Here is a 27,956-nt window from a genome sequence, read left to right as displayed (position 1 = left end):
TGTGAATGATCGTGTGAAGTGATAGTTCTTCATGTTCGTAGTTGGAGCATCTCTTTTCCGCATACTGGTGGCCAACTGTAGTTGAACAGAGCTTCAGGAATTCTCCAAGAAGTTTTACCATCAGTTAGTTACTGGTATCAATAGTATTAAAGTTTCCTTTGTTTTGCATATTACTCCACAATACTCAGTTAAACGTCCTGCAGCGTAAAAATTCTTCAGTGTGTTTACTGTTTGACGTGAACTGATATGCAGCAGTAGAGTGCATAATTATGCACAAACTTTACTCTGCAGAACTTGTTAATATTATTGCAGATAAGCTTAAGCAAGCTATCTCCTTACAGTCCATAAAGGACCTAGACTTCCCTATCTGTTACGTCTGCTCTTGTGGGACAGAGTGGTTTGCTCTATGTCCTGCCACTTTTGCCCACCATGAATCAACGTCGTACTCATTTTTGGTGTAAGCAGAGTGAACATTAGGGCCATGTGCCTCTCCAGGAGAGGAAATCTCGTTTCTAAAATCTTCGACTCCCTGACGGTGAATTGAACCCATGTCCTTCCAGGTGAACCGAGTACGCCTTTATCGTTTTGTCTAGGCAGCCCTTCTTATTGTAGATAACAATGCCAAATAACTCCTTGCAACTTTCTCGTTACGTATTCGTTAAGTCCAGAGGAAATACTGTACAGTTGACATAGTTTGAGGATTGACTGGTGTTAAACCAAGTCCGACAATATTTCCATTCTTGCAATGAGAATACTTTGTGACATTGAAGTATAAACCGTAAAAATGGAACCATTTAGGAATATAAAAGAAACTGAGGATTGTGGCTCTTATTTTCAACGTGCATGAGGCACAGTTAGAGTACTCAGTAAGGAAGTGGACTCTCGTAACACTGCTTTTCGAACAATGTATTTGTGCTATAAAAAGATAATGATAATTATAAGATGAACCCATTTACAGAACGTTCCTTCATAGTAAATAACTCACGTCTCCGTAAGACCTATCTATGTCGGTGCAACGTAAAGCAAATAGCAAAAAGAAATAATAATAATAATATAGTTACTATGGATGGACTTGTATAGTTGTTTTAAACGCAATTAGTAACGATAGTGATATTAGCATTTGTCGAAGAAACTTACTATGAAATGGTTTACCGAACTTCCTGTGATAAGAATAGTGTTTTAAGCCTTTATAATCAATATGTTATTATTTCCCAGCAAGGGTTAACTGATCGATGGAATCTTAAGAATGTAAGGCCTCATAAGATGTTCAAAGTTAACTTGCTTGTAGCCTAGTCTCCGTGGTCAGAACCGAAATGACAATTCACCATAGAAAAGCATTCAAATGTTTTATGAATAATATCGTAGGGGTTGATCAAGAGCTACGGACACGTTTAGTCAACCACCTCGTATCGTATGGTATATGTATTACTGTGTTATCTATAGAAATGTATACAGATGCTGTGCTAAATAGTTCCTTATTTACAGTTAGTACCTTTGTTGTTTATTCCCATAAAATAGTCCCCTCCGCCATCGTTTTAGGCACTAGCTGTAAGAAACTAGTCAACCCACAAGCTAAACACATTTCCACAGGTACCGGTAACACTCTATTTTTATTAATTTATGGCCAATGTTACATTTTATCCGGCTTTGTCAAGATAGCCCATCGCTATTTGTTCCAGTTAATTTGTTCAGAGAGGATGGTTACCTAGTTGTACTTCCTCTTAAAAAAGAAAAATTGCCACCACCACCACCTTTCACACTCAAAAGTTAATCAGAAACCTCTTTGATTCCATCGGCTGCTCATCTTCTGTTAATAAAACTGGGTTGCAACGGGTCAGTATTTTCGTGGCGGTTGTGGTTCTGTCAGTGTGTCGTACCCATGATTCAGCCGATTGCTTAGTGCTTACTCGCTCTGTTTATCTTCATCCAGTCACATCATTCAATACAGTGGCCATGACCTCAAGAAGGCTGTTAGAACAACGAAGTGTCCGAGTCACTCAGATGTTTTAAGTTCAGCAGCGAACGAAAGTCATTAAGAATAAATCAGTCTCTACGTCCATATCCGAATGATGTAGACCAAAAATCAATACAGCCAAGTCCCCCTTTCTATCTTCTGGTCCAATTTTCAAATTTTCCCAAAGAGGTAAAGGCCCTGTGTCAACGCACTTAAACTGTCTAAATTCAATTTTGTCCGACTCCGTGATCAATGTCTTGGCTTTCGGGTCTTGGGTTCGATTCTCGGCTGGATCGTAGGCAGGCCAGCACACACGATTCTTTTTAATGGGGACGCGGGGGGTTGGGGGATCAAATCAGAAAGCTAATTTTATCTAGTCTGGCATTTGATATTGTAATATAAATTAGATTCGGTTATGCCTTACTGTTGGATTGCAGTAACACTTTTAATATTTTTAATATACAAAGACAAAATTGTATTATCATGTTTTTATTTACAATTAGTTGTACTTGCCCACCGTTATTAACCACACAGACGAAATGTAAAGACATATTTATTAAAAATGTAGTCATACGTTTTTTCCCGGAAAATGTATTTTCTATAATATATGGAATATATTTACAAATATACTTTTCATTTTTCGCTTCCTAGCAGCAGGGGGGCGCTTTCCTGTCTAGTGGGGTTCAGTTGGCGCTCTGCTCGTCTTTGAGAAATTTTAGAAATTTTATCCTATCGAAATTTTGAACAGAACAGAAGTTGTAAATTAAGTTGTAACCACAAAACTCGTATCAAGGCAGATGTTTTAAAATGTTATGTTTTATGCTTTTTTTACTAAGTATGGTAGAATTTAGATTTTAATTTTGAAACAAAATTCACACTGAACTTCAATCTGAATACAAAATTTCTTGCATGATAATACAACTGACAGACAGATATGAATCGATTTCCTACCGTCATTTGCCTTAAATGGATATGAAAGGTGTAAGCAAATATTTTGTTAAGGAAGGCATACTTTCCAGTACCATAACTTAAAAGCTTTTCAGTCTGTTGAACAAAAATTCAATAAAAGTATTAGGCCCTACACTATAACATATCTGTAAAAAGCACACTATTGAACAAGGAACAAAAATACATGGTATTAAACAAAGAATGATATGTTTCTTTCTTAAAAGAACATCATCAGTTTCTATCAAGTCATACTCGGTATTTGGAAATATTTATGTTTATTTCTGTCCAAACACCTAGAATTTGAAACTTCTCTTAATGAAGTACAGATAGGGAATCTGCCACATGGGCAACAGTCCTAAATTCAGATCAGTGGCGATTGATTGATTGATTGGTTGATCAGTAGTTAGTATCAGGTAAAGCACTGAAAAATGAGATCATTGGAAAGTTGCTAATGAGGAGACCTTGATGAAGGAGGTCCCATTTACTTCCACTTGTAGTGTACTCAAAAGTTTGATGGAAGAACCACATACACTTAACTTATCTTACATTCAGTGGTCTTTTCTGGCATGATCATTGGTACCATACTCCTTGCATTAGATAGAAGTCAGAGAAGTGTTATACTGTACAGTACTGTGTCATTAAGGGATAAGTAACCACAACAAATGTTGAGTTTTGAACTTGTAAATTAAACTAAAATATTAGTTATTGCTGAACTGAGTTGCCAACTTTGTGTGAAAATAAGTTCATAATACTGCAAAGGAAGTTACCCTTACAGATAGCAAATATGTTTCTAGTTTCTCTTCCTAGAAGATGTTTATATACAGACAAAAGCTATTTTAAAAAATTGAATCCCATGGTCTTTTACCTGGCCTTAAACTTAACATTCTTGGATTTTAATCCTGAATTAAGGGTAACAATGTGGTTCACCCAATCTTTCAACTTACCAATAAGCTGTCTGTCATACAAGGCAGCGAACTCAGTCTCAAGAGTCAAACAATATTATTGAGGAATCGGCACAGTGATCAAATCACATCACACAGCAAGCAGGCCCAAGCCCCTTAAAAGGTAATATGGGCCATGAGTTCTTTTTTCTTAGTGACTACACTTACCTGATTCTTCATTTTCCATTTTGTACCACCATTTATTGTAGCCATAAAGTAAGAGATGGATTACAATTAAAAAATTAAATGGATTTTGCACTGAAAAGTGCAATTGTCTAAATATGTTTTCATTAATTTCAGTTAATTCTGACATGGAGAGGAATGGTACAGCCAAATACATTTTGGTAGACACCTTACATTGTTCAAATATAGAAACATAGTATATTAGAGACAGAACACAGAAATATTTGAACATCAGAAAATGAAAATAGAAAACAAGTTATTGTACACAATATCACAAAAATCTATTATCCTGAGAAAAGGGATTGAAATTCTTAGCATAACAAAGGCAAGAGATATTACAGGGAAAGTCAAATACTATAATGTTTTTAATACTAACAAATTGGTTACAATGTAATTACAAATATGCAAAATTTTATTGGATACCATAAAAGTTAAAATCTATGAAGTACTCACTGTATGGCATAATATAGTAATAGTTCTAGAAACAGAATCAGGAAATTGTATTATTTTATAAATTACTGTAACAAAGCTTCTTCCTGCATCACTAATAATATAACAATAATTTTGTCTGCAGGTCACAATGGAGCGCTCTGGAACACCAATGTTCAGGTGGACAACAGCTGTACTACTTCTGTCATGCCTACTGCCAGCATGGGGTATGTTACATTAGTTTATATTTTATGAAAGAAACCAAACCTTTCACTTACCAATTTAATAGCAATTGAAGTACTAGCACTATCTTCAAGATCAATTATATTTTCATCTCATCCTGGCTACTCCTGTTTATTTTTCAACGCATCAAAACATAAATAGAAATTCACATTTTGTAGACAAACGATAACAGAAATGAACTTAGCGAGCTCAATAGCTATAGTCTCTTAAGTGCGGCCAGTATCCAGTATTCGGGAGATAGTGGGTTCGAACCCCACTGTTGGCAGTCCTGAAGATAGTTTTCCGTGGTTTCCCATTTTTATACCAGGCAAATGCTGGGGCTGTACCTTAATTAAGGCCATGCCCACTTCCTTCCTACTTCTAGCCCTTTCCCGTCCCATCATCGCCAAAAGACGGTGCGACATAAAAAAATAACTTGTAAAAAAAGAAATGTACTTGGTTTGTTCTCTGTTTGGGTTGTATAACTCTAAGTTTAGATCATGTGAACTACCTATTTGATTTCACCACCATCTACCAAATTATGTTCTATATCAGTAAAGTACTGACTGACCACCAGATCAGAAACTACACAGCAATCTGCATTCTCTAGCATGTTCTTCTCTTGCACAAGTAAATCATTTTTTACATCATATTCTGTACTGCCATTTTATGATACTCCTCTATAAACTGCACAGGAGGTATGAAAGTAGCATTGTTCTAATGTCGTGAGTACGGTAATGGAAAGAGTACATTGGAAACTTCTAATCAGGACTAAATTTCAAGTTGAGTCACAATCCAGAGATATTAGGTGTGTATTAAGAGTGGATACCTTCAAGCCAGCACTTCCAGTTCCTTATTTATAATTCGCAGTTTTCCAATTGGCACCACTGTATTAACTAAGAATAATAACAAATAGAACAAGTTTTGTGTTTATCATCTTCCTGAGTAACAACTGATTACAACTGATTTGTGTCATAGGTCGGGTAGCCTTTGAGAAGCTGACTGAGATGGACTACCGAGGGACCACATACTACACAGTAAAGAACCTCACCCTGTACGAGTGTCAAGGGTGGTGTCGTGAGGAACCTGATTGTCAGGCTGCATCATTCAGGTAAGATGTTTATCAGTAGCTTTCATCATTCAAAACTGAGTACAAATATTGATTCACATTCATAAACCTGTTGTTAGCATGTTGTGCTTCAGTGGTGAAAACTGTTTACTTCGCAAATGAAAATTGCATTTTACAAGCAGCATTTATCCAATTCACATCCTGGTATGCTTGACGATTACAATTTAATAGCATGTATAATTATGTGTTGCAGTTTTGTAGTGAATCCCCTGACACCAAAGCAAGAGACATTGTGTCAACTTCAGAATGAGACATCTGCGACAAACCCAGCAGCTTCTCCACAGCGTTCAGTCAACTTGTACTACATGGTAAAGATGCAGATCAGATCAGGTGAGAGCTATTGACTGACTTGAGGTTTTAGAACATGATTATATAAGCTTAAATGTAATATAAAATTTCAATTTGGCCATGTGGAATTTTACAGATAATGTGTGTCTACGGCCATGGGCCTTTGAACGAATTCCTAATAAAATGATTCGTGGACTGGATAATGCTCTCATCTATACATCCACCAAAGAGGCCTGTTTGGCTGCATGTCTTAATGAGGTAAGAGAATAATAGCATCATATATATCACCATTTATCCCTAGAAGATAAGGCCAAGATCCTTACATAGCTCAATATTTATCTGAATCTCAGACAATTGTTAATAAAACCTAATTACCGTATATCTAATTACACTATCCACTATTCGGTTACACTGTTCTTACTCTGACTAACCCTGACACATGTTGTTTCATGGTTTAATAGATTGAGGTATGCAAAACTAGCTGGTAATTTGTCTTTTGACCTGAAATTAGCAGTATGGTGGAATACAATTTGTAACAGATAGATCATGCACCAAAGCCTGGACTTAAAAAATTCTAAACCTTACCCTGGCACTTATGATACTTTTACTGCTAATGCATCAATATTGGGATGTACACTGATGTTCTTCAACAATCAATCATGAGGAGAGTCAGACTTTGAAGAAGAAAGATCACAATTCAAACAAAATCAGCTTGATTATTTCTGCTCGGTTAGGCTTTCATAATTCAGTTCATTTGTTAAGTTAATTCTTCAAATATTTTTCAATTATGCAGATAAATTTTGTTTGACCAATAGTTTCCAATTTCATATTGTTTCTGGCCATTATATGATTGCCATTAAACTTGTGATTCACCATGAATATTTTATACATCTTACTGTAGTATGGGGTGAGCCTCCGTGGCACAGGCAGCAGTGCACCGGCCTCTCACTGCTGGATTCCGTGGTTCAAATCCCGGTCACTCGTTGTGAGCGCAGGTGGGACAGGTTTTTCTCTGGGTACTCCAGTTTTTCCTGTCATTTTCATTTCTGTAACACTCTCCAATATCATTTCATTTCCTCTGTTAGTCATTACTTATTGCTCCAGAGGAGTGCGACAGGCTTCAGCAGCCGGCCCAATTCCAATCCTTGCCGCTCGATGAGGGCTTCATTCATTCCATTCCTGACCCAGTCGAATGACTGGAAACAGGTTGAGGATTTTTTTTCACTGTAGTATGGAACTGACCTAACATCTCAATTTTCTCTCTTCTACTTCTGTGAACTATTTTTACATACAATAAAAGATAAATTTTAAAACTTATATAATATCCTCCTAAACCATGTTTTGCAAGAGGAATCAGAGGATTATTTTCTGTACCTACTCTGATACTGAGATGAGGTTTTGTAACCAACGCAGTGAACTATTTTTCATTCACGGCTCATGTTGCAAGTTAAAAGCCTCCTTAGATCATTTGGAAAAATATAATTCCTGTATCCTATAGATCATTCACCTATCCAGAGGAAGATTTTTTTTTTTTTTTTGCACCTCCCTAAGGAAAAGCTTTCATCATTTTCCAGTAGGTAAGGTTTTCCATTAGCAGCTAATATTGCATCAGCAAATAAGACATTATGTGGTGCTTCCAAAAGTATCAAAAACATTATGTTTCATCAACCCTGAAGTAGGATAGGTTCCTTGTTAGTGTATGAGTGAAGCCTGTCTGATTCTTTTTTGTTACAGTCTCTGTGCTAGTAGGTGCTTTTGTAATTAGGTAGTGGCTGTAAGGCTAATTTAGACAAGGAAAGTTTAGAAAAGTCAAGCACATGAAGCCTCTAAACCTGAATCCAAGTAGAGTGCACACAGAAAGTTTTGTGGTGTTTCATTGGTTTTATTAGACCAAATTACTATCAAATAGGTTGTGAATGTAAGGTGATAGGCATACAGTAAGTCTGACATTAAAATACCTTAAGGTCATAATCCAAGCACAGTTGTCCAAAAGGTACAAAAATGTATCAAGAGAAAGACTAGGAAGAGGAAAACTTGGGGTTAGGGTAAGGGTTCATATGCAAGACATGCATGAAACCTGAAAAAATTGGCTGCAGAGCATCCCATTTCCTATATGGTATGAACCAACAGTTCAGTAATTCAAAAATGTTAATTTCTTATGTATGCTTTCAACATCAACAGAGTCTGGTTTTTCAGTTCAAGGACAAGCCTCTCAACCATAACTTCCCACTTGTTTCAATTTACATAGTCACTGTGCTGTACATTCCACAAAATTTCATATTTCTTGTGCACTTTTAAGAAATTAACATTCTTTACTCATTTTTGAAAATGCCTTTGAACATCTTGATAAAGTCACGTGAAAAGGACGGCAAGTTGAGGTCTATACATGGACAGTAGTGGAGTAGAATTTGTCATATGATGGGAAAATAGGCACGAAAATAGACTGCTCCTTAACTTATTTTCTGCTCCAAGGTAAGTTATCAACTTGACCATGTTCTCCTGTTTGCATGGGGAAGCTTGGAGGTACTTCCTTGCCACTTGATTCATCTAAACTTTCCGTGTGTAAATTAACCTTTGGGTACTATCCCAGTATTTCCCTGCAGTTAAAGATTTTAGCCCACTTCCTTTCAAAATTGCCTTGTGTGAGGTTGATACACTGATCTCAAACCAACATTAAATTTTTGACCAAGTTGGGACTGAATCTGAGCCAACCAGTGGGAACCTGTGAACCATGGTACTGTATTGGACTATTTAAATTTGTATGTTTACTCATGGCATGTTTCCAGTAAACATGCAAAAATAAAAAATAAACTAAAAAACTGTAGGAAGGCAAATCAAAGTATACTTCAGAAACACGATATTCAATGACCAAATATAGAATTAAAATTTAGATTTAAAATTAAATGAAATGTTTCTATAACACCATCATCATCACTAGGGCCCAAATTCTTATGTAGAGACATAGGCTACTCCATTCCTTTACTTGTCGACAACTTCAAGTGAAAAATGTTTGCAAATTGTGGTTCTGATATGGTTATACCTGTTTCATTTTACACATTTTTACATTTTCTTAGTAAAATTATATATTTTTACATATTATGTGAAGAATGTACTTAACATTTTTGTACATATCTAAGTAATTCATTTAAAAAATTTAAAAAATGTGTCAGCTCATTTAATTTTCAGACTATATTAAAATAGTAAGCAAATTTTTTCCCATATAAAAAATACTTTAATTGCTTAAGTTAGCTTTCATATTTTTTTCAAAATCGGGATTTCTAACGCTTTATCTGTGAAAGATATTAGGTCTGAGCACCTCAACTGCATACAAAAGCACTAATCCTAGCTAGGTGCCTTTCGTACATCAGAGTTTCTAACTCCATGCAGTCTTGAATCAAAATCTTAGGTTATATAACCTCTCTGTCCGTTTACAGATCATTAGTGGTGAACAAGAAGAGCACCAGGTAGTCATTATTTCATGCAGGTAGTTTTATCTTTTAAAATATGCATCAGCGACTTCCTACGATGGTGAACGGTCCTACTCAGCCAACAAGAGAATTTTGTTGGATCAGCGCTGAAACATCACAATGGAAAACAGGAAGAAATACTTGGTGACACACTGCGTAACACGATATATTATTTGTGTTACTTAATAGGGGTTTAAAGAAAGTTAAAGCTCATTATATGAAACGCATCCTTGGTATTGGGAAGACAGCACCGTCAAGACTGACCTATGTCTTATTAAAAGAAACTTTCTTCATAGAAGACATCAGAATGCAGACACACCTGCTAAACATTAAGGTCTATGAGAACACATTCTGAACTCTCAGAAAAACACAGCTATATCTGGAACAAATTCAGCAGATGCCATAATAACAGATATAATAACAGATAACAAGCAAATTACGAGCTTCGACACGTAATAATGCGATATGCAATACAATCATGGTTTTCATCACAAGTTCTGCCAAAATAAGAGATTTCTTCACCCGAATGAAAATTGTGTGTGTTAATTGTGCAATGAACATTGTGAAGATATCATGCAAATATCTGTAGTAAAAGACAAATATCAATAACAAAACTAGGTCTAGAGTAATGTAATATAGTTTTGTATTTTTCACATTGTGCACATTTTTGCTAATAATAATAAAGAGAGATTCCATATTAACTTTATTTGTTTCATTTTTAGGGCATGAGAGAAACAGGAAATTAGCTACAACAATACATCGTGTAACATACTCTGCATTGTGCAGTGCATAACATTATTTTTTAACATTTGAAGTATTTTGATTATGCCTTTAATTTGATTATTTACTAATGTCAAAATTACAAAACAGTAGACTAGATAAATTATCTAAAGCAACAGCATTGGCTTTGTCATAAAATATGGAGGTATTTAAAACAATTTTTTGGGTTATATGTTAATCATAAGTCATAATAAAAAGAAATTATGGAAATGTTTGAAAATTTTGTGCTTTAATCCCATATTTTATGAATAATACATATTTCACTAATATTTCACATTACATAAAAATCCGGGCCGTAATCATGATATTCTAGCTTGAGTTATGTGATTACTGATTTGATAACATATTATTATTATTATATTATTATTATTATTATTATTATTATTATTATTATTATTATTTTAATAATTACAAATAAGAATAAGCTCAGAAAAATACCTCACTGTGTTGACAGGATCGCTTCGTATGCCGGTCGGTGGAGTATAACTACGTCACTCTTCAGTGTCACCTGAGCGAGTCAGATCGTCGAACTACAGGCCAATATGTCCAATTTGTCGATGCTCAAGGAGTCGATTATTTTGAGAATCTCTGTCTCAAAGGTATGTAATTACATTTTTAACAAATTAGCTTCCATTAGGTTTCTCCACAACTATGTTTAAATGCATAAAATTGTGTAAAATACAACAAATATTAATCCTTAGTTGCAATTCAGTCTCCATTCATTTCCTTTCATTAAATATTGCAATCCAAACAGGAATCTAATTGAGGTCAGATCATAACAAACAATCTTTTTAGGATATTCAAACTACCAACTTTCACATCTGTAACAGCTCCAGTTTTTAAGATAAAGTATCCTCATTAACATATTTCAACTCCTTATTTACTTATTGTCAACCCCACACCCCCTTACGTCAACTTTCCAAAAAAACAAAAAACAAAAAAATGCATGTTTCTTTATTTTTTAAAGGTGATTCCAAATACTAATTTTCACGTCTGTAACATCTTCATATAAGTATCCTCATAAATGTAATTCGACTCCTTTTTCACCCCCCCCCCTCCTACCCGTTAAGTTGATTCCCCCTCCCCAAAGTGCATGTTTCTTTACTTTTAGAAGAAGATTCCAAATACCAATTTTCATGTCTTTAACATCTTTAGTTGTTGAGATGTAAGTATTTTCATACAAAGAATTAAACTAATTTTTCAATTAATTCACCCCCCTTAAGTGGATTTTCCAAAGACAAAAATTACGTGTTTCTTTACTTTGAAAGAAAATTCCAAATACAAATTTTCATGCCCGTAACATCTTCAGTTTTTGAGATATAAGTATCCTCATGAAAAGAATTCAACTCCTTTTTCACTCCACCCCCACCCATTATGTTGGTTTCACCCAACCCCCAAAAAATCTGTTTTTCTTTATTTTTCAAGGAGATTCCAAATACCAATTTCCACACCTGTAACCTTCAGTTTTAAGATATAAGTTTCTCCAGAAAAAGAATTCAATTTTTTTCACTTCCTTTCACACTCCCCACTTAAGTGAATTATCCAGAAATAAACAATACTCATTTCTTTAAAAGAGCTTCCAAATATGAATTATCACAACTGTAACATCTTCAGTTTTTGAGATATATGTATCCTTGTAAAAGGAACTCATCTCCGTTTTCATCCCCCACCCCCCAAAATGTGTGTGTGTTTATTTTTAAGGGAGATTCCAAATACCAGTTTTCATGTTTGTAACATCTTTAGATTTTTTGGTATATATATTCATACAATTGAACTAATTTTTCAATTCTTTCAACCCCCCCCATTAAGGGTTTTCTTGAAAACAAAAGAATATGTGTTTCCTTATTTTTAAAGGGGATTCCAAATACCAATTTTCACGTCTGCAACATGTTACATTTTTTAGATATACTGTAGATATGCTAATTTTAAAAATTCACCCCCTTTTTCAGTTCCCCTTAAGTGGATTTTCCAAAACAAATATGTATGTTTCTTTACTTTTACAGGAAATTCCAAATATCAGTTTTCAAATCTGTAATATGTTACCTGTCTGAGATAATTTGCAGATATATTCCTTTTTAAAAATTTACCCCGTTTGTCACCCCTGTTCACCCCCTATTCAGCGGATTATCCAAAAACACAAAAATATGTGTTTCTGTATTTTCAAAGGAGATTCCAAATACCAATTTTCATGTCTGTAACATCTTCAGTTTTTGAGATATAACTCTCCTCATAAAAGGTGTTCAATCCCTTTTACCCCATTTTTCACCCCCCTTAATGGGATTTTCTGAAAACAAAAAAATATGTTTTTCTTTATTTTTAAAGGAGATTCCAAACACCAATTTTTACTTCTGTAAACTTTTAATTTTTTGAGATATAGATATCCTCATTTTAAAAATTCACCCCCCTTTTCACCTCCTTAGCGCTGAACTATCCGAAAATCCTTCCTTAGTGAGCACCTACATTCTAACATAAATATATCCCCAAAATTTCATTTCTTTATGTCCAGTAGTTTTGGCTCAGCGATGATGAATCAGTCAGTCAGTCAGTCAGTCAGTCAGTCAGTCAGGACATGTTATTTTATATATATAGATATTGTTATCAGCAATTAGGTCATGCAGGCCCATTATACATTATGTACATGCTATACAAATATTTAATACAGATCTGAAATGGAATGCCACAACCTTGGACCAAATCCATACTCTCCTTGTGAGAAAATCACTCAGCCAATCTTGCTCTGTTGGCTGAGGCTCCTGGTTTGATTTCAGGTTATTATGTGCCATTTTATATCTGTTTAAACATCTGTATAGCTGGTATGTTATGTACACTGCATGGGCTAATGGCTCAAAAACATCAATATGGACATGAAATTTCAATACTTATTTTATATTACTTATTTCAGCTAATCAAGCATGCAAAGGATCTCGCACATACCAAGCTCCAAGGATTGGTGTAGCCGATGATAAGGTGTCCCAGTATGTCAGTCTCCATTATTATGTGGATAAGGAAATGCAGGTAAGTCCACTAAATATCTTAATATAATGCAAAGGAAACTGACGGAAAGCGATAACTTTCAGATTACACTATACAACAAAATACTGCCAACACTAAAAATAATGAAATCTTCATGATTTTATGTAAACTGAATTTGAAAATGCATTCCTTTTTTCTGTATCACACAAGCTTTTTGTTCAGTAATGAAATCCCACTTTATGCTAATGCTTCACAGGGTGGGTGCTCTCAGTTTAGAGAGAGAGAGAGAGAGAGAGAGAGAGAGAGAGGGAGGGAGGGAGGGAGGGAGAAAATTGCATTGCTGGATTATCCTTAATGTTTCTTGCAGTGAAGGATAAAGTACAAAAAGTAAAGTGACTGGGCTAAAGTATGGTTACCCTCAAGAAATATTTTGTTTAATTACAATTACTTCTTCAACAAGTAATCGGTAAAATGACAGTTATTTCACAGAATGCCATTTTTAATGAAATCAGTGACTTTTTTCACATAGCCTTGGAAAAATATGGAAGTTTGCAAGGAAAAAAAAATACCGGTAGTAACTTACGGTAATTCATTTTGTGATTTTTTTTTTTTTTAGCACGGTGATATTAAGTACCTATAATAACTAAGCGAGGAAACATTATACCATGGTACTCGGCCTTAACCTAAATGCCTAATTAGGAACTTTTTAGCATTTCATATAAAGTGCCATTCATTTTACAAAGTGCGGAAACTGTTTCTTAAAATTCCCATTACTAAGCCTTAATATCTTGGGGCAAAACATCTTTGCATTTAATGCAAAGATGCTAAATGCAAAGATGCTCTCCAGTGGCATTTAAGAATATCCCCAGCAGTGATGGATATTGTAGAATACTGTTTGATGTCTTCAGAAGTATTGGAGAGATAAAAGAGGTAGCTCATCTAGCACTGATAGTTTTGCTGTAGTAGAACTGAGAAGTTATCTTCATCATTACTTAATTTTTTTCCCCCATTTCTGCTTTAACAAGTTGCCTCAACAACCATGGAAATTTCATAGGTGCAAAATTGTTCCCTGTTTCAGAAGGGTAACTGCTTCTTACTTCTCTTTTCTAGTCATGAAAATCATCATCAATCACTACCGATCTGCATTTAGGACAGTCGCCCAGGTGGCAGATTCCCTATCTGTTGTTTTCCTAGCCTTTTCTTAAATGATTGCAAAGAAATTGGAAATTTATTGAACATCTCCCTTGGTAAGTTATTCCAATCCCTAACTTCTCTTCCTATAAACAAATATTTGCCCCAATTTGTCCTCTTGAATTCCAGCTTTATCTTCATATTGTGATCTTTCTTACCTTTAAAGACACCACTCAAACTTACTCTCTACTGATGTCATCCCACGCCATCTCTCCACTGACAGCTTGGAGCATACCACTTAGTCGAGCAGATCGCTTCCTTTCTCCCAAGTCTTACCAGCCCAAGCTTTGTAACATTTTTGTAACGCTATTATTTTGTCGGAAATCAAGTAGAACAAATCAAGCTGCTTTTCTGTGGATTTTTTCCAGTCCTTTAATCAAGTAATCCTGGTGAGGGTCTCACACACTGGAACCATACTCAAGTCAGGGTCTTACCAGAGACTTATATGCCCTCTCCTTTACATCCTTACTGCAACCCCTAAATACCCCCATAACCATGTGCAGAGATCTGTAACCTTTATTTACAATTCCATTTATGTGATTACCCCAATGAAGATCTTTCCTTATACCGTATTAACACCTACAGTAGGTACTTACAATGATCCCCAGAAAGAACTTTCACCCCATCAATGCAGTAATTAAAACTCAGAGGACTTTTCCTATTTGAGAAATTCACAACCTGACTTTCAACAAATAACCAAGGGAAATGTAAGGATCAAACCTGCTGTTATGATCAATTTCTGTTTGTCACAGCCGAGACAAACCTCCTTTGCACACTTTCAATTAAAACCTTAAAGCATGCAACCATAAGATGGCACCTATTTAATATGTAGGTATTTACTGAACTTGCACAAGTTCTATTCACTAAAAACCCAAAATAATAGTCAGATGGTTAGTCCTATCATCAAATCAAGCCTAGTATCTGACTTAAAATTTAGTGTTCTACAAAAGAAAGGTGATATGCATTTTCTTTTTTAACTCTAATTGTTCTCCAGGAAATTATACTTTTTGTGTCAAAGTACACATTCTAGAGCAAACACTGGCTGATCAACATATGGTTGGGTTTTTTCTCATGTGGATTCACCATTATTATAATGGGTGATGGGGTAAAGTACAAAATAAAAGTACCGGTAACTGGGCTCAGTTACATTTACCTGTGAAATATTTTGCTTAATTACAATCCTTACTTACTTTTCAACATATAATCAGTAAAATTATAATTACCTTTCACAGAGCTTGAGTGTTTACAGAAAATCTCTGACACGCCCTTCAAAAGATACAGTACTAAAGTTTGCTAGGAAAAAACATTAGCTCATTTTGTGTCTTTTATTTGTTTTATTACTTGTTTTTAAGAATGGAAACAGTAAGATGCTGTCATCACTAAAAGACATAAACTTTCAAAATGATTGCTCCCAAGTAAATTTGCATGTCACTTTTGTGTTTTCATTATTTTCATGCCTAACTAATTCAAAATATTTATTCAAATAGGGGAAGGGAAATTCCTTAACTCCTTTCTTGTCACATGCTTATTCCTTATTCTGGTTCCATTCTCAACCAAGCAGTACTCGATTATCCAAACCTCAACCAGTAATCACAGCAAACTGTGATTAAATGAACAAGTATGTGTCATAACCTTGTTTTTTGTACCCTTGATGCCATGTTTGCGAGTGCTGGGGCTCCAAAGTTGCCAAATACTCGATGTGATAAATATCAATCACTACAATGTAACAGTTACAATTTTATTTCAAGAAGTAAATTACGAGTAAAAATTACATTTTGTGAAAAGTAAGAATTAAAAATAAAAATTACTAAGGAAGTAATTGTTATAAGTAATTTGATTACTCATACTCAGTTACTTCCCAAATCTGATTATAATGAGCCCACCTTGGCAGAATCGACCCTGACTCAGTCTGGTGGTATCTGAAGGTGCTCAAATATGTCAACCTTGTATCGGTAGATTTACAGGCACATAAATGAACTCCTGCGGGCCAGCATTTTGGTACCTAGGTTTCTCCAAAAACCAAATGTACCTAGTAGGATGTAACATCGCCGGCCCCGTGGTGTAGGGGTAGCGTGCCTTCTTCTTATCCGGAGGCCCCGAGTTTGATTCCCGGCCAGGTCAGGGATCTTTTACCTGGATCTGAGGGCTGGTTCGAGGTTCACTCAGTCTACATGATTACAATTGAGGAGCCATCTGACAGTGAGATGGCAGCCCCGGTCTAGAAAGCTAAGAATAACGGCTGAGAGGATTTGTTGTGCCGACCACATGCCACCTGGTAATCTGCAGGTCCTCACGTTGAGCAGCAGTCACTTGGTAGGCCATGGCTCATTGGGGCTGTTGTGCCATAGGATTTGGTTTGGGATGTAAAATCAATAACATTATATCTGATTATAGTGTATCAAGAGGTCTTTGGAAACTAATTGACAGAGTTGTAAACTAAACTCGTTTCGTTGCCAGTGACTTAAAAATAGCAGCTTACACGTTAACACGAGTAGAAACAGAAGTCAGTACATTGCCGATATTTTGTAACTAGAGTACCAATTCCAAAATATTGTATTAAATGTGGTATTGCAACATCCCTATGTATCCTTGGCTTTATAGTTTATACCTTTGGCGTGACGTCTTTTGAGTGGTGCTGGGGCTCCAGTGTTGTCTACTCTCAGTTCTTCTCTTAATCGTGCTGTACACAGCTAACATGCTGGCTGCATTGTCATAACCCTGAAATAAATACTGTACAATACTTGGATAATGACAGTCATGCTTCAATTCTTTACTAAACTGAATTTTCTAGTCTACTTACAGACTGAAGAAAAATCCTTTGCAAATGTTACTTACTTAAACAACATCAATCTTGTGAACTATTCTGGTTAGAGTATTACATTCAATACCACAAACAGATAAGGCTGCATAGGTTCAATGTACTAAATGGTTACAATTAAAGTTTCCCTACTTAACCGTCTATCAGGATAACTGAGTTATTACATGAACAGAAAACATAGTGGGAATATTACCAAGGACAAGGGGAAGAGAAATAATCAATAAAAAGCAATTATAATGAAACATTTTTAATGTGTTGACATATCACACAATATGTCTGGTTTCTGTGAATATAACATCCATCTCGCTAAGAAAGCATAGGATAGCTTGATGCACAGAGCATCTCTGTAGGTTTGCCTGATACTGCTTGATGATCATTGGTTGCATGCAGCATTGTCTGCCACAGCAACAGGGATTTCTTCAATCATCTATGATACACCAATCATGGGCCTCTTCCTCTAGTGACAATCAACACTCTACTTCATTCAAACTTCTTCATTAAATCAGGTATTGAAAAGGGCCCCTCCTTACTCCTTTCTTGGGGCAACATTTTATAATTACAGCCACAGTGTTGCTGTTATTTTGATAAAACAGCTTGACCAATGAAGCCCTACTCTTCTTGTCCAAGCCCACGTTGACTTTCTGATGACTGCATTTCCTACTGGTCCATCAGGCTATCAAAACCAGTGTGAGATAATGGCAGCTAGTGGTCAGTCATAGTAGTAATGGAAATGGTGAACCAAGCAAATCTTGTAGATTATAATCTAGACATCATTCTTACCAAGTTTGGTACATGTACTAGTAGGCAAAGTTTAATTATAACCACCCAGTAATTCTCTAAACTAATATTGACTTAATCAGAAATTTTTTGTCTATTGAATTGATATACATTTGTTCTCTTACTATATTTTATAGGTAAACAGCCAAGATGCCTGCAAACTTGCCTGTGAGATAGAGAATGAGTTCTTGTGCCGTTCCTACCTTTACCGTGGAGCTCCTGTTGGCAACAAATATAACTGTCAGCTATACCATCTTGATCATAAAACGTTACCAGATGGCCCCAGCACTTATCTCAATGCAGAAAGGCCTCTCATCGACAATGGAGAAAGAGTTGGCCATTATTATGAAAACTTCTGTGACAGTAAGTTTGACACTTAAAAATTCTAGTGCAGTGAACCAAATGGTAGGAAGCAATCATAAACTATTCCATTTGTCACTTTCACAGTTTGTCACAGTTTCCTTTTATTGTAATCAGTCTAAAGAACACCTTCATTCTATCTTATTCCATATATGACAAACATACTGTATAATGAACTAGTTTATAACTTCTTGTCAGATTAGGAATGAAATGAATATTCATGGTACAAACCAATGTTGTGATTTATATTAGATCATATTTTGGTATAATTGGGTTACATTCCAAATGAGATAAACAAATGTTTGTATTTTATACATTGATACCTTAATTTTAACATATCTTATTAGCTTTTCTGATAGGTGGTAGTAAATACCAGGTAACATTCCTTGACCATGATACCTTTCACCCCTATGGCACACTACAGCCCCTCTGAGCCTACCAAATGACTGCTGTTCAGCCGAAGGCCTCCAAGTTATGATGTGATGCATCGTCAGCATCATGGATCCTCTTGGTTGTTATTCTTAGCTTTCTGGACCAGGGCTGCTATACCACCACCAGATAGCTCCACAATTATTATTCTCACACAGGCTGGGTGAACCTCGAGCCAGCCCTCAGGTCCAGGCAAAACTCCCGGATGATGATGATCATGATGATAATTATTTATTATTGGTACTATTCATCTTGTGTGCGGCTCCATGGCTAAATGGTTAGCATGCTGGCCTTTGGTCCAGAGGGTCCCAGGTTCCATTCCTGGCTGGGTCATGGATTTTAACCTTAATTTGTTAATTCCAATGGCTCGGGGGCTGGGTGTGTGTGGCATATTCAGCATCAGAAATCATCCTAGGTAGGGCCCCTCATCTTCACAGACATGCAGGTCGCCTAATGGCCGTTTACGAGAAAAAGGCCCGCACCAGGCCTCTCCGGTGGCCATGTATTATTATTATTATTATTATTATTATTATTATTATTATTATTATTATTATTATTATTCATCTTGTCCCAGACTTTCATACTTTCTCTACAATTTTATTCCTATTCTTAGGAATTATATATTTGAAGCTGCTTAATGTACCGGTAAACTATAAGAGGCTCACTTTCAACAAAACTTTACCTTATCTTTAATATTAAGTCATTTATTACTCATTACCTTCATCGGTGGATGAGCAATAGACTATCTAACACTCTTCCCATATGGTTTTAATCCCAGGTGAGGTAGTTGACTTTTGAAGGGCAGGAAAAAATTCTGGCATGCTGTATCATAATTGCTGACATTATTAAGACCTCTAGTGGTGCATTTGGCATCTACCTAATAAATTCACTTACCCTCTTAACAATCCAGTAGAGTTCCACTACTGGAAGGCGATATAATTGAAACACCAAGATTGGCATGCAGGCTACCTAAAAGGAACCACTTCAAGAGGTATTTTGTTATGTGGTCCTCCTATGATATATCATCAATGTCAGTGACCTTGTATATTTTTTAAATTTGTGCTTATCAGAACAGATTTTCCCCAAGAATTTTGGCTTTTATTTGTCACTTTCAAATGCTTTTTCATGTGTATACATTCATAACTGTGTGAGAATGCTCATGTGAAGCATGGTCTATGGTGTGGAGCGATAATAATATTTAGTTTGAAAAAATAGGATCAGGAGAACAAAACAACTCTCTTAAAAGTTTCTCTTCCATTTGTGATCTATTTATGCTTCATGTTTCCATTTATGAAGTATAACTCTAAGAAATGATTTGGTATCAAAATGTTACAACCTTGGCCTGACAGCTGTAATGTATTACAGTATAAAAATAAATGGTTCTCATCACATTTCATCCTTCCCCACATGAAAGTATTGGATGGAAATGATCAATATTAACATAATAATTATTGTAACCTGTTCCCACAGAGAGTGCAGCCCCAGCAGCAGCAAACCAAAATGATCCACTACCTGTTGTGTTTGATAGCACAGAAGATCCTGCTCTGAATAATCTTACTCGCAACGACATTAATTGTGACGCCAAGGGCACTTGTTACGATGGTGAGTACTTCCTTATATTTGTATTGAAAATATTTCTCTTACAGCTGCTACATGAACTAATAATAATAACTGTATTTGCTTTACGTCCCACTAACTACTTTTACGGTCTTCGGAGACGCCGAGGTGCCGGAATTTAGTCCCGCAGGAGTTCTTTTACGTGCCAGTAAATCTACCGACATGGGGCTGTCGTATTTGAGCACCTTCAAATACCACCGGACTGAGCCAGGATCGAACCTGCCAAGTTGGGGTTAGAAGGCCAGCGCCTTAACCGTCTGAGCCACTCAGCCCGGCGCTACATGAACTCCTCAGTACTTTTTGCTAGCTTTGCTTCATTTTAATAGCTAGAAATTTTAAGATCATCATGCTCCACATTCTTAGAGTATTGCATGACATCTAACAGAGTTGCAAGTTGTGGATTTATCTCTGATATTTATTCAGATTTAAGGAAGATTAACATTACATAACCCTTCTTATGGTGCAAGAATCAGCTTTAAAAATGGGAGAGTTAAAAAAAGATGACAGAAATGAAAATCTCCGTAAGATTTTACAACTAACCATAATCGTTGTCAAAAAATACATAGAACTGACCAGTAAAATCAATGCATGTCACAGACATGCAGGTCACCCAAGGATGTCAACTTGAAGAGCTGCACCAGGTCTCTCTGAAAGCCATATTATTATTACAAGCTGTAAATCCCTGAGCAGTGAACTGATATGCCTATGTGACGAACCTAGTCACATTTTTTTGTATGAGTTAATTGGAACACATCTTTACAATGTTATTTTATTTCACCTCAGCATATTTTACTACAGACATGATTAAAGTTAACACTTAAGTGGTTAACTGCTAACCTGGGGTTGATTACTGGTTCTCCTAAAGATTTGTGGTTTCTGCAATTAACATGTAATGAAGTCTAATTTCCAGGAATTTATTTTATACTACCTCGAATAACAGTAATCCTTATGTATACCTACAATAAAAATGTTATAAACCAGGCAAGTTGGCCGTGCGCGTAGAGGCGCGCGGCTGTGAGCTTGCATCCGGGAGATAGTAGGTTCGAATCCCACTATCGGCAGCACTGAAAATGGTTTTCCGTGGTTTCCCATTTTCACACCAGGCAAATGCTGGGGCTGTACCTTAATTAAGGCCACGGCCGCTTCCTTCCAACTCCTAGGCCTTTCCTATCCCATCGTCGCCATAAGACCTATCTGTGTCGACGCGACGTAAAGCCCCTAGCAAGAAGAAGAAAAATGTTATAAAACAATTTTATGCAAAGCATTAGCAAAAATAGCCTGGCCGAGGTGGTAAAGGCATGCTCGGTTCATCCGGAAGGACAAGGGTACAATTCCCCGTCAGGGAGCCAAAAAATTTAAGAAACAAGATTTCCACTTATGGAGGTGCACATAGCCCTGAGGTCACTCAGCCTACACCAAAAATGAGTACCAGGTCAATTTATGGGAGCAAAGGCAGCCAGTAATCACTCTACGCCACCAGGCGCCAAGGTTATGGATAGCGGAAGCCTTAACTTCCACCTCTCCAAGGGCCTTCACGTTCTGTTTATAAATTCCTGACTTTAGCAAAATTACTAGATACAGCATTCAAGAAATCAAACTGTTCATGGGTTAAGTAGCATACCGTAAGGATAGAAATAATGACTAATAAGTTCATTTAGTAATCTCTGTTCATGTGTTTCACAGTTTCAGTGAACTGCAAGGATACCAGAATTGTGGTCCAAGTCCGCACCAACAAGCCTTTCAATGGCAGGATCTATGCTCTGGGTAGATCTGAGACTTGTAACATTGATGTGCAAAACAGTGATCAGTTCAGACTGGACCTTACCATGACTGGTCAGGATTGCAACACTCAATCAGTGGTAAGTTGTGGCTTATTCTTTATCCATATACTAGTAAGGTTCATGTTCCAAAAAATAAGATGCAATCATACACTGCTCCACATTCTACATACATTCTGAGGTCTGTCAAGATGACTCTTCAATAGGTGAAGATTTCTGCTCTCCTGATGAAGTTGGGAAGCAGATGCAAGCTTCTTAGAGGCTGAGAAGAAATTGATATAGAAGAACTGGGATTGATGAGAAAAGAACCAATTGATCTTTCTGTATATGTCTTGATTTATCACTTGTTAGCCCTCTTTTATTGCTTATTTTGATCCATTGAAATCTTTTTCTCCTTCTGTATTTGTTTTGTGTTCCTTATATCTGTGGTAATTTTTACCTTTTTTTTTCTCTTCTCTTATCTTTTATCCTATGCTTCACACATCATAAATGAGGATCTGTCAAGATGGCCCCTCAGTGTGCTGATGCTTGCCCTCCAAATGAAACTGAGAAGCAGAAATTAGCTAGTTAGGGTCTGAGAAGAAAATCTATCAGTCATTTATCATTGCCCCAGAGGAGTGCGACAGGCTTCGGCAGCTGGCATATTTCCTATCCTCGCTGCTAGATGGGGGCTTCATTAATTCCAATCCTGACCCAGTCGAATGACTAGAGAAAGGCTGTTGATTTTCATTTCATCGTAGTGTCTTATTCCCCGAACTGAAATACAGATTTTCATTAAATTATGTTCAGCCATTTTCCCATGATGTGCATACAGACAGACAGACATGACAGAGAATAAAAAAATGCCTTTTTTTTTTAGTGTGGATGTGGCTAATACAAAAATACCATTATTTTTTTTTAATTTCTGGGCAGTGTGCAGACAAAACTCTTATTATATATACCAATATAGGTATGTTCCTGTTCATGTTCCTGTCTTTCCATATATGACTAGAGTTCAATATTTGTTGATCAGCACTTCATACTAACAAGGAGGAAGCAATTTTGGAAGCTTTTCTTTTTTCCCTCAGATTATCTCATTATATGCAAATAATTTTTGAACATCCTTCTATAATACTTTCAAGTTAAGAAACTGCAGGGAAGTTAGTTTAAAATACATGAGGTTGCTTTAAGAGAAGCAATGGTTGAAGTGAAAGCCAGGAAAAAATCAATATCCTGGAAACCTTAAACACTAGGCTTGATACCTATAATATTCACTCAGTACGGTACCGAATAATATTAGGACCCTTCCTTCCTTCCATGAATAGTCAACAGAATCTCACTAGAACAGCTAAAGTAGAAGTGATTATTATTAAAATTGAAGTTACTAATGAGTTTTGTCTCCTTTCCTTTGTTCATTGTAACAAGATCAATTTTCCCTGTCCACAGACTGGAGTCTACACCAACACAGTGGTGTTACAACATCACAATGTTGTGATGACCAAGGCAGACAAGATCTACAAAGTCAAGTGTACCTATGACATGTCCTCCAAAAACATTACGTTTGGCATGATGCCCATCAGGTACCAGTATAATTTTTTAATTAATATCCACAAAAATATTATGAAATAACCCTTCTGTGTCTTTTAATAATTAACTTCTGAACAAACAGGAGTTTAGAAATGTATTTGGTTGGCCATCACATCACACCAAACTAATTTATTCATAAATACATTTAGACTGTCTGTATTCACTCCTGCACCCACCTGGTTTTGAGTCTAGAATTTTCAAGTCTGTGTATCAATGAACTTATAAGCTGATCTCAAAATTCCATACATAAAAACTGAATCAAAAACTCCTGATGTTCTCCTAATCTTATTGAATTGTTGATCTTTTTTTCTTGTTTATCATGCTTCAGTATGAACTCTATTCCTGTAAGTTACTAATATCATTCTTAAGCTAACATGTGTCAACAAACAAAGGTAATTTAATAATAACATAGTCAAATATAGAGGAAAAACAAGAAAATAAGAACAGTTCAATAAAGTGAGGATGTCAAAGGGATGTCAGTCTCCACAATTCTCATTTATCAAGATATTATGAAATATCGGTATTTATTTCCCTTTGGTCTCTTTCTGAACTAAGAACTTTTCTTAAATCAATTGTTTTTCTGCTATCTTCTTCATGCTTTCTTTACCCTAATGTCCTTTTAATACAAAATCTATTCTCTTCACTAAATTAACAAATTGAAATAATCTAAGTACGGTACAGTAATAGTACTGTACTTTGAGTTAAGCCTAAGAGGAACTTCTTTGCCTTCATATGGCATTATTCTTCTATTCTTAATGAGAAAGGTAGGAACTACAATTAACAGGACTACACATCATTTTCCAGAGACCCCGAGATGATCAGCATCACATCTGCTCCTGAAGCTCCTCCTCCACGTATTCGTATCTTGGATAACAGAGGCCGTGAAGTGGAGACTGTGCGCATTGGAGACAAACTTACATTCCGTATTGAGATCCCTGAAGATAGTAAGTACTATAGTTTGTCTAATGTCATTAGTATAAACATATTTCTACATCAGCATATGTGACAATATATTCTCCTTTCAGCTCCTTATGGCATCTTTGCAAGAAGCTGTGTCGCTATGGCTAAGGATTCCAAGAGTACATTCCAGATCATTGATGACGAAGGGTAAGATATGGATATACACTCATAGAAATAAAAATATATTTTCATTCAAATAAAGACTGATTCTTCAACAAATTTCTCTTTTTCAGCTGTCCAGTTGATCCCACTATCTTTCCAAGTTTCACTCCAGATGGCAATGCTCTGCAGTCTGTGTACGAGGCTTTCCGTTTCACCGAGTCATACGGAGTCATCTTCCAATGCAATGTAAAGTACTGTCTGGGACCATGTGAACCGGTAAGAATCATACAGAATGTAATTAAAAGTTTATAGGGGAAACGATCTGTTCAGCCCCTTTCTTAGGCCCCAAGGGGACTCAATTCATAGCTCTTACAATACGGTATGTGACTTGAGAGAATAAAAATATAAAAATATATTTTCCAGGCGGTGTGTGACTGGGGCCATGAATCTGTTGAGTCCTGGGGAAGGAAAAGGAGATCTATTGCATCAAATCACAGTGAATCAGAGTCTGAGAATGATGACATGACTCTCAGCCAGGAGATTCTTGTCTTGGACTTCGGTGATGATAAGAACAGTCAGTTCTTAAGAAGTGAAACTCCATCATCAGAATTTGGAAAAGGTAGTAAATTTAATCACCTGCTTTACTTTTTTTTTTCTCTTCTAATTAAATGGTAATATTCTCTTACATACTATCCCATACCAGTTGTTTGCTCTCTTATTGGATATAACCACCCCAACAGCAGTTAATGCACACTTTCATAAGGAGCAACATATTTACATATTTATGAACAGTGTGCTCATCACAGAATGGAGGATAATTAGCAAAATACATAGCACAGTATAGCATTAAAATATTTTATTTCCAAGCATGTCAAAATCATACAGAAGCAAAGCTAATTTAACTACTCAGTTTATTTCCTACAAAAATCTCTCTACAAAGCCTAACTTGTTGAATGCTGGCCTTCCAAGTTCTGGAGTTCAGAGTCAGATTAATGGACTATAGTTTCATCATGGAAGAATTATCATCACACAAAATAACTCTCAGGAAAGTTCTACAAACCTGGAATTTTTTAGAACTGTTAGCAATATTGTAGGTGTATTTAACCCTAAATTTTACGACCTCCTTCAAATCTTTTAAGCAATGTTGTTTATAATGCTGCCAGAAATGCTTAATATTATGTAGACTCAATTGTAAAGTGGCAATTTCAGGAATTCTGATAGTTGATATTAATACTCCCTAGAAATAAGCTGCATAACTTCTCAGCCAAATTGTGTTAATGGGAAACACACAACCAGTCTTTCCAAATACATTTTTTTTCTGAGCACTATAAGCTACACACTGTTAAGAGAATTAAAACATGAAGACAATGGGGAATAAAATTCTGAAATAACAAACATTGTCTTACAGGATTAGTTGCTGCCCTAAGTGTAAAACATAACTGGGTTGTAAAAATAGGAGAAAAGCATTTATGTGCATATTTAAATAAAATACTAGTACCTGATCAGTTGTACAATATGAAGAATAATTTTCTAAACTCACATTTCTTTGTTTCCAGATAAGACTGTTACAATTGTCGAACCATGTCCTACCAAGACTTCAGTACTTGCTCTTGGAGTAACGTGTGCTCTTCTTGTCCTGTTGTATATCAGTACCATCTTCTGTTATTACATGAAGAAATGGCTGTCCCCTCGCAAGGTGCTTGCTTGAACAGAAACATACACTTATTTACTGTGATATCTGAATAGTGTACCTCCAAGTCCGGTGATCAACACACTCAGCCGTTTGAGAATGCTTCCATCAGCATGTATGATGCATTATACGGCAGTATTATGTGTGAAGGTGTTTTAAGTGAGTGATGAATGACAATGCGTCCTTATGCAGATGGAAATGGTGAACAGCTGAGTTGACAAGTGGAAAACTTCAATGACTATTAAAGAACAGATAGCACCATGTCTATGTACAGTCTTCTTATGACTTGCTGCTACAGACTGTTTAATATTAAGCCTATTTATTATTCATATGACCAGGCTACAAGTCTTTGATCCATTGGTATTTAACATTATGATTCGTATAAGGTAGCCAGCGATTCCAACATCAATGGAAAGTTTACAAAACAAGAACTTAATTTCTGAGATATTTGTGCCCATTATGAAATTTGTTATAAAATTGTGGGTTATTATCAAATGTTGTATGCTTGATATTGATGTTTATGTCAGTGCTAAACAAGATAATTTCAAGATATTAATGAAGTTCTGAGTGTACAATTGTTCATAATATTGATAATGTTATTGATGTTCGTAAATTTCTAACAATTTCTGTCAGGTTGATAAATTCCATCTTTCCTAGTCTTTATGTTGAAGACCAGACACAATAATCTGAAATATCTCTGTAATATTTTAAGTTTTTAGCATCAAACTAAACAGTTACTAGCAAACTATGGTATCACTATTAGACTCAATTTACAGTAGCATTATAAAATATTTAGAAAAGATACTTGTATACTTGTTACTATCAATCTATATGACTACATTTTAGCATTGTATGTGGTAGGTAATACATAGCATTGAATAATCTGTTTACGACAGGGTCTGCTGTCATTCCATTACAGCAGATTATGTGAAGGTAGCTCTCACCATTACAGAGAGATCTACTAATAATGCTGCGAGAACGCAAGGCTACCCCTACAGAGTTGCATATCAATGTTGAATCAAAGATATGGGTCTTGTACATATGGAGCCAAGCCCACTAACAAGTTGGAAGTTTGGCACAGGGATACGGTGAATGGGAGATAATTTTAACATTACCATCATTGTTGTACATAATTTACCTCACATTATTTATATTACCATTTTGTAGTAATAAACAATTTCTTAAGAAAAACTGTGTTGAGTGCTTTAATCTACATAAACCAACTCCTATATAATAGGCCTCTCTGAATTAACAACCCTAACTCATAGCTACCCTACTCAGAAATCAATACGGTATGCCAAATCCTATTACAAATAGACCAGTCTAATCTACAAGTATTACGGTACATACTGGT

The 27,956-nt window shown here is 35.9% G+C and overlaps 1 protein-coding gene across 1 annotated transcript; it reads left to right on the top strand.

Moving 5' to 3' along the window:
- The first annotated feature begins 35 nt into the window (after positions 1-35).
- tyn (trynity) lies at positions 36-27,808 on the top strand. Its single transcript, XM_067137285.2, has 16 exons — positions 36-123; positions 4,601-4,682; positions 5,656-5,788; positions 6,000-6,136; positions 6,231-6,352; positions 10,796-10,940; positions 13,244-13,356; positions 18,238-18,463; positions 20,360-20,491; positions 22,190-22,365; positions 23,710-23,843; positions 24,655-24,794; positions 24,876-24,957; positions 25,044-25,188; positions 25,336-25,531; positions 26,469-27,808. The coding sequence occupies exons 2-16, from the start codon at positions 4,607-4,609 to the stop codon at positions 26,618-26,620; spliced, it is 2,109 nt and encodes a 702-aa protein (XP_066993386.2). The 5' UTR covers positions 36-123; positions 4,601-4,606; the 3' UTR covers positions 26,621-27,808.
- Positions 27,809-27,956: the final 148 nt, after the last annotated feature.

This window comes from Anabrus simplex, chromosome 1, assembly GCF_040414725.1.
Source record: "Anabrus simplex isolate iqAnaSimp1 chromosome 1, ASM4041472v1, whole genome shotgun sequence".
NCBI lineage: Eukaryota > Metazoa > Arthropoda > Insecta > Orthoptera > Tettigoniidae > Anabrus > Anabrus simplex.
This window is presented reverse-complemented; position numbering and strand designations above follow the sequence as displayed.

Bases quoted from the DNA above. Each gene is read 5' to 3' on its own strand.
- tyn (XM_067137285.2), top strand. From the start codon at position 4,607: ATGGAGCGCTCTGGAACACCAATGTTCAGGTGGACAACAGCTGTACTA. The intron at 22,366-23,709 runs GTAAGTTGTGGC...CCCTGTCCACAG, and splicing joins ATTGCAACACTCAATCAGTG to ACTGGAGTCTACACCAACAC. The intron at 25,189-25,335 runs GTAAGAATCATA...TATATTTTCCAG, and splicing joins GTCTGGGACCATGTGAACCG to GCGGTGTGTGACTGGGGCCA.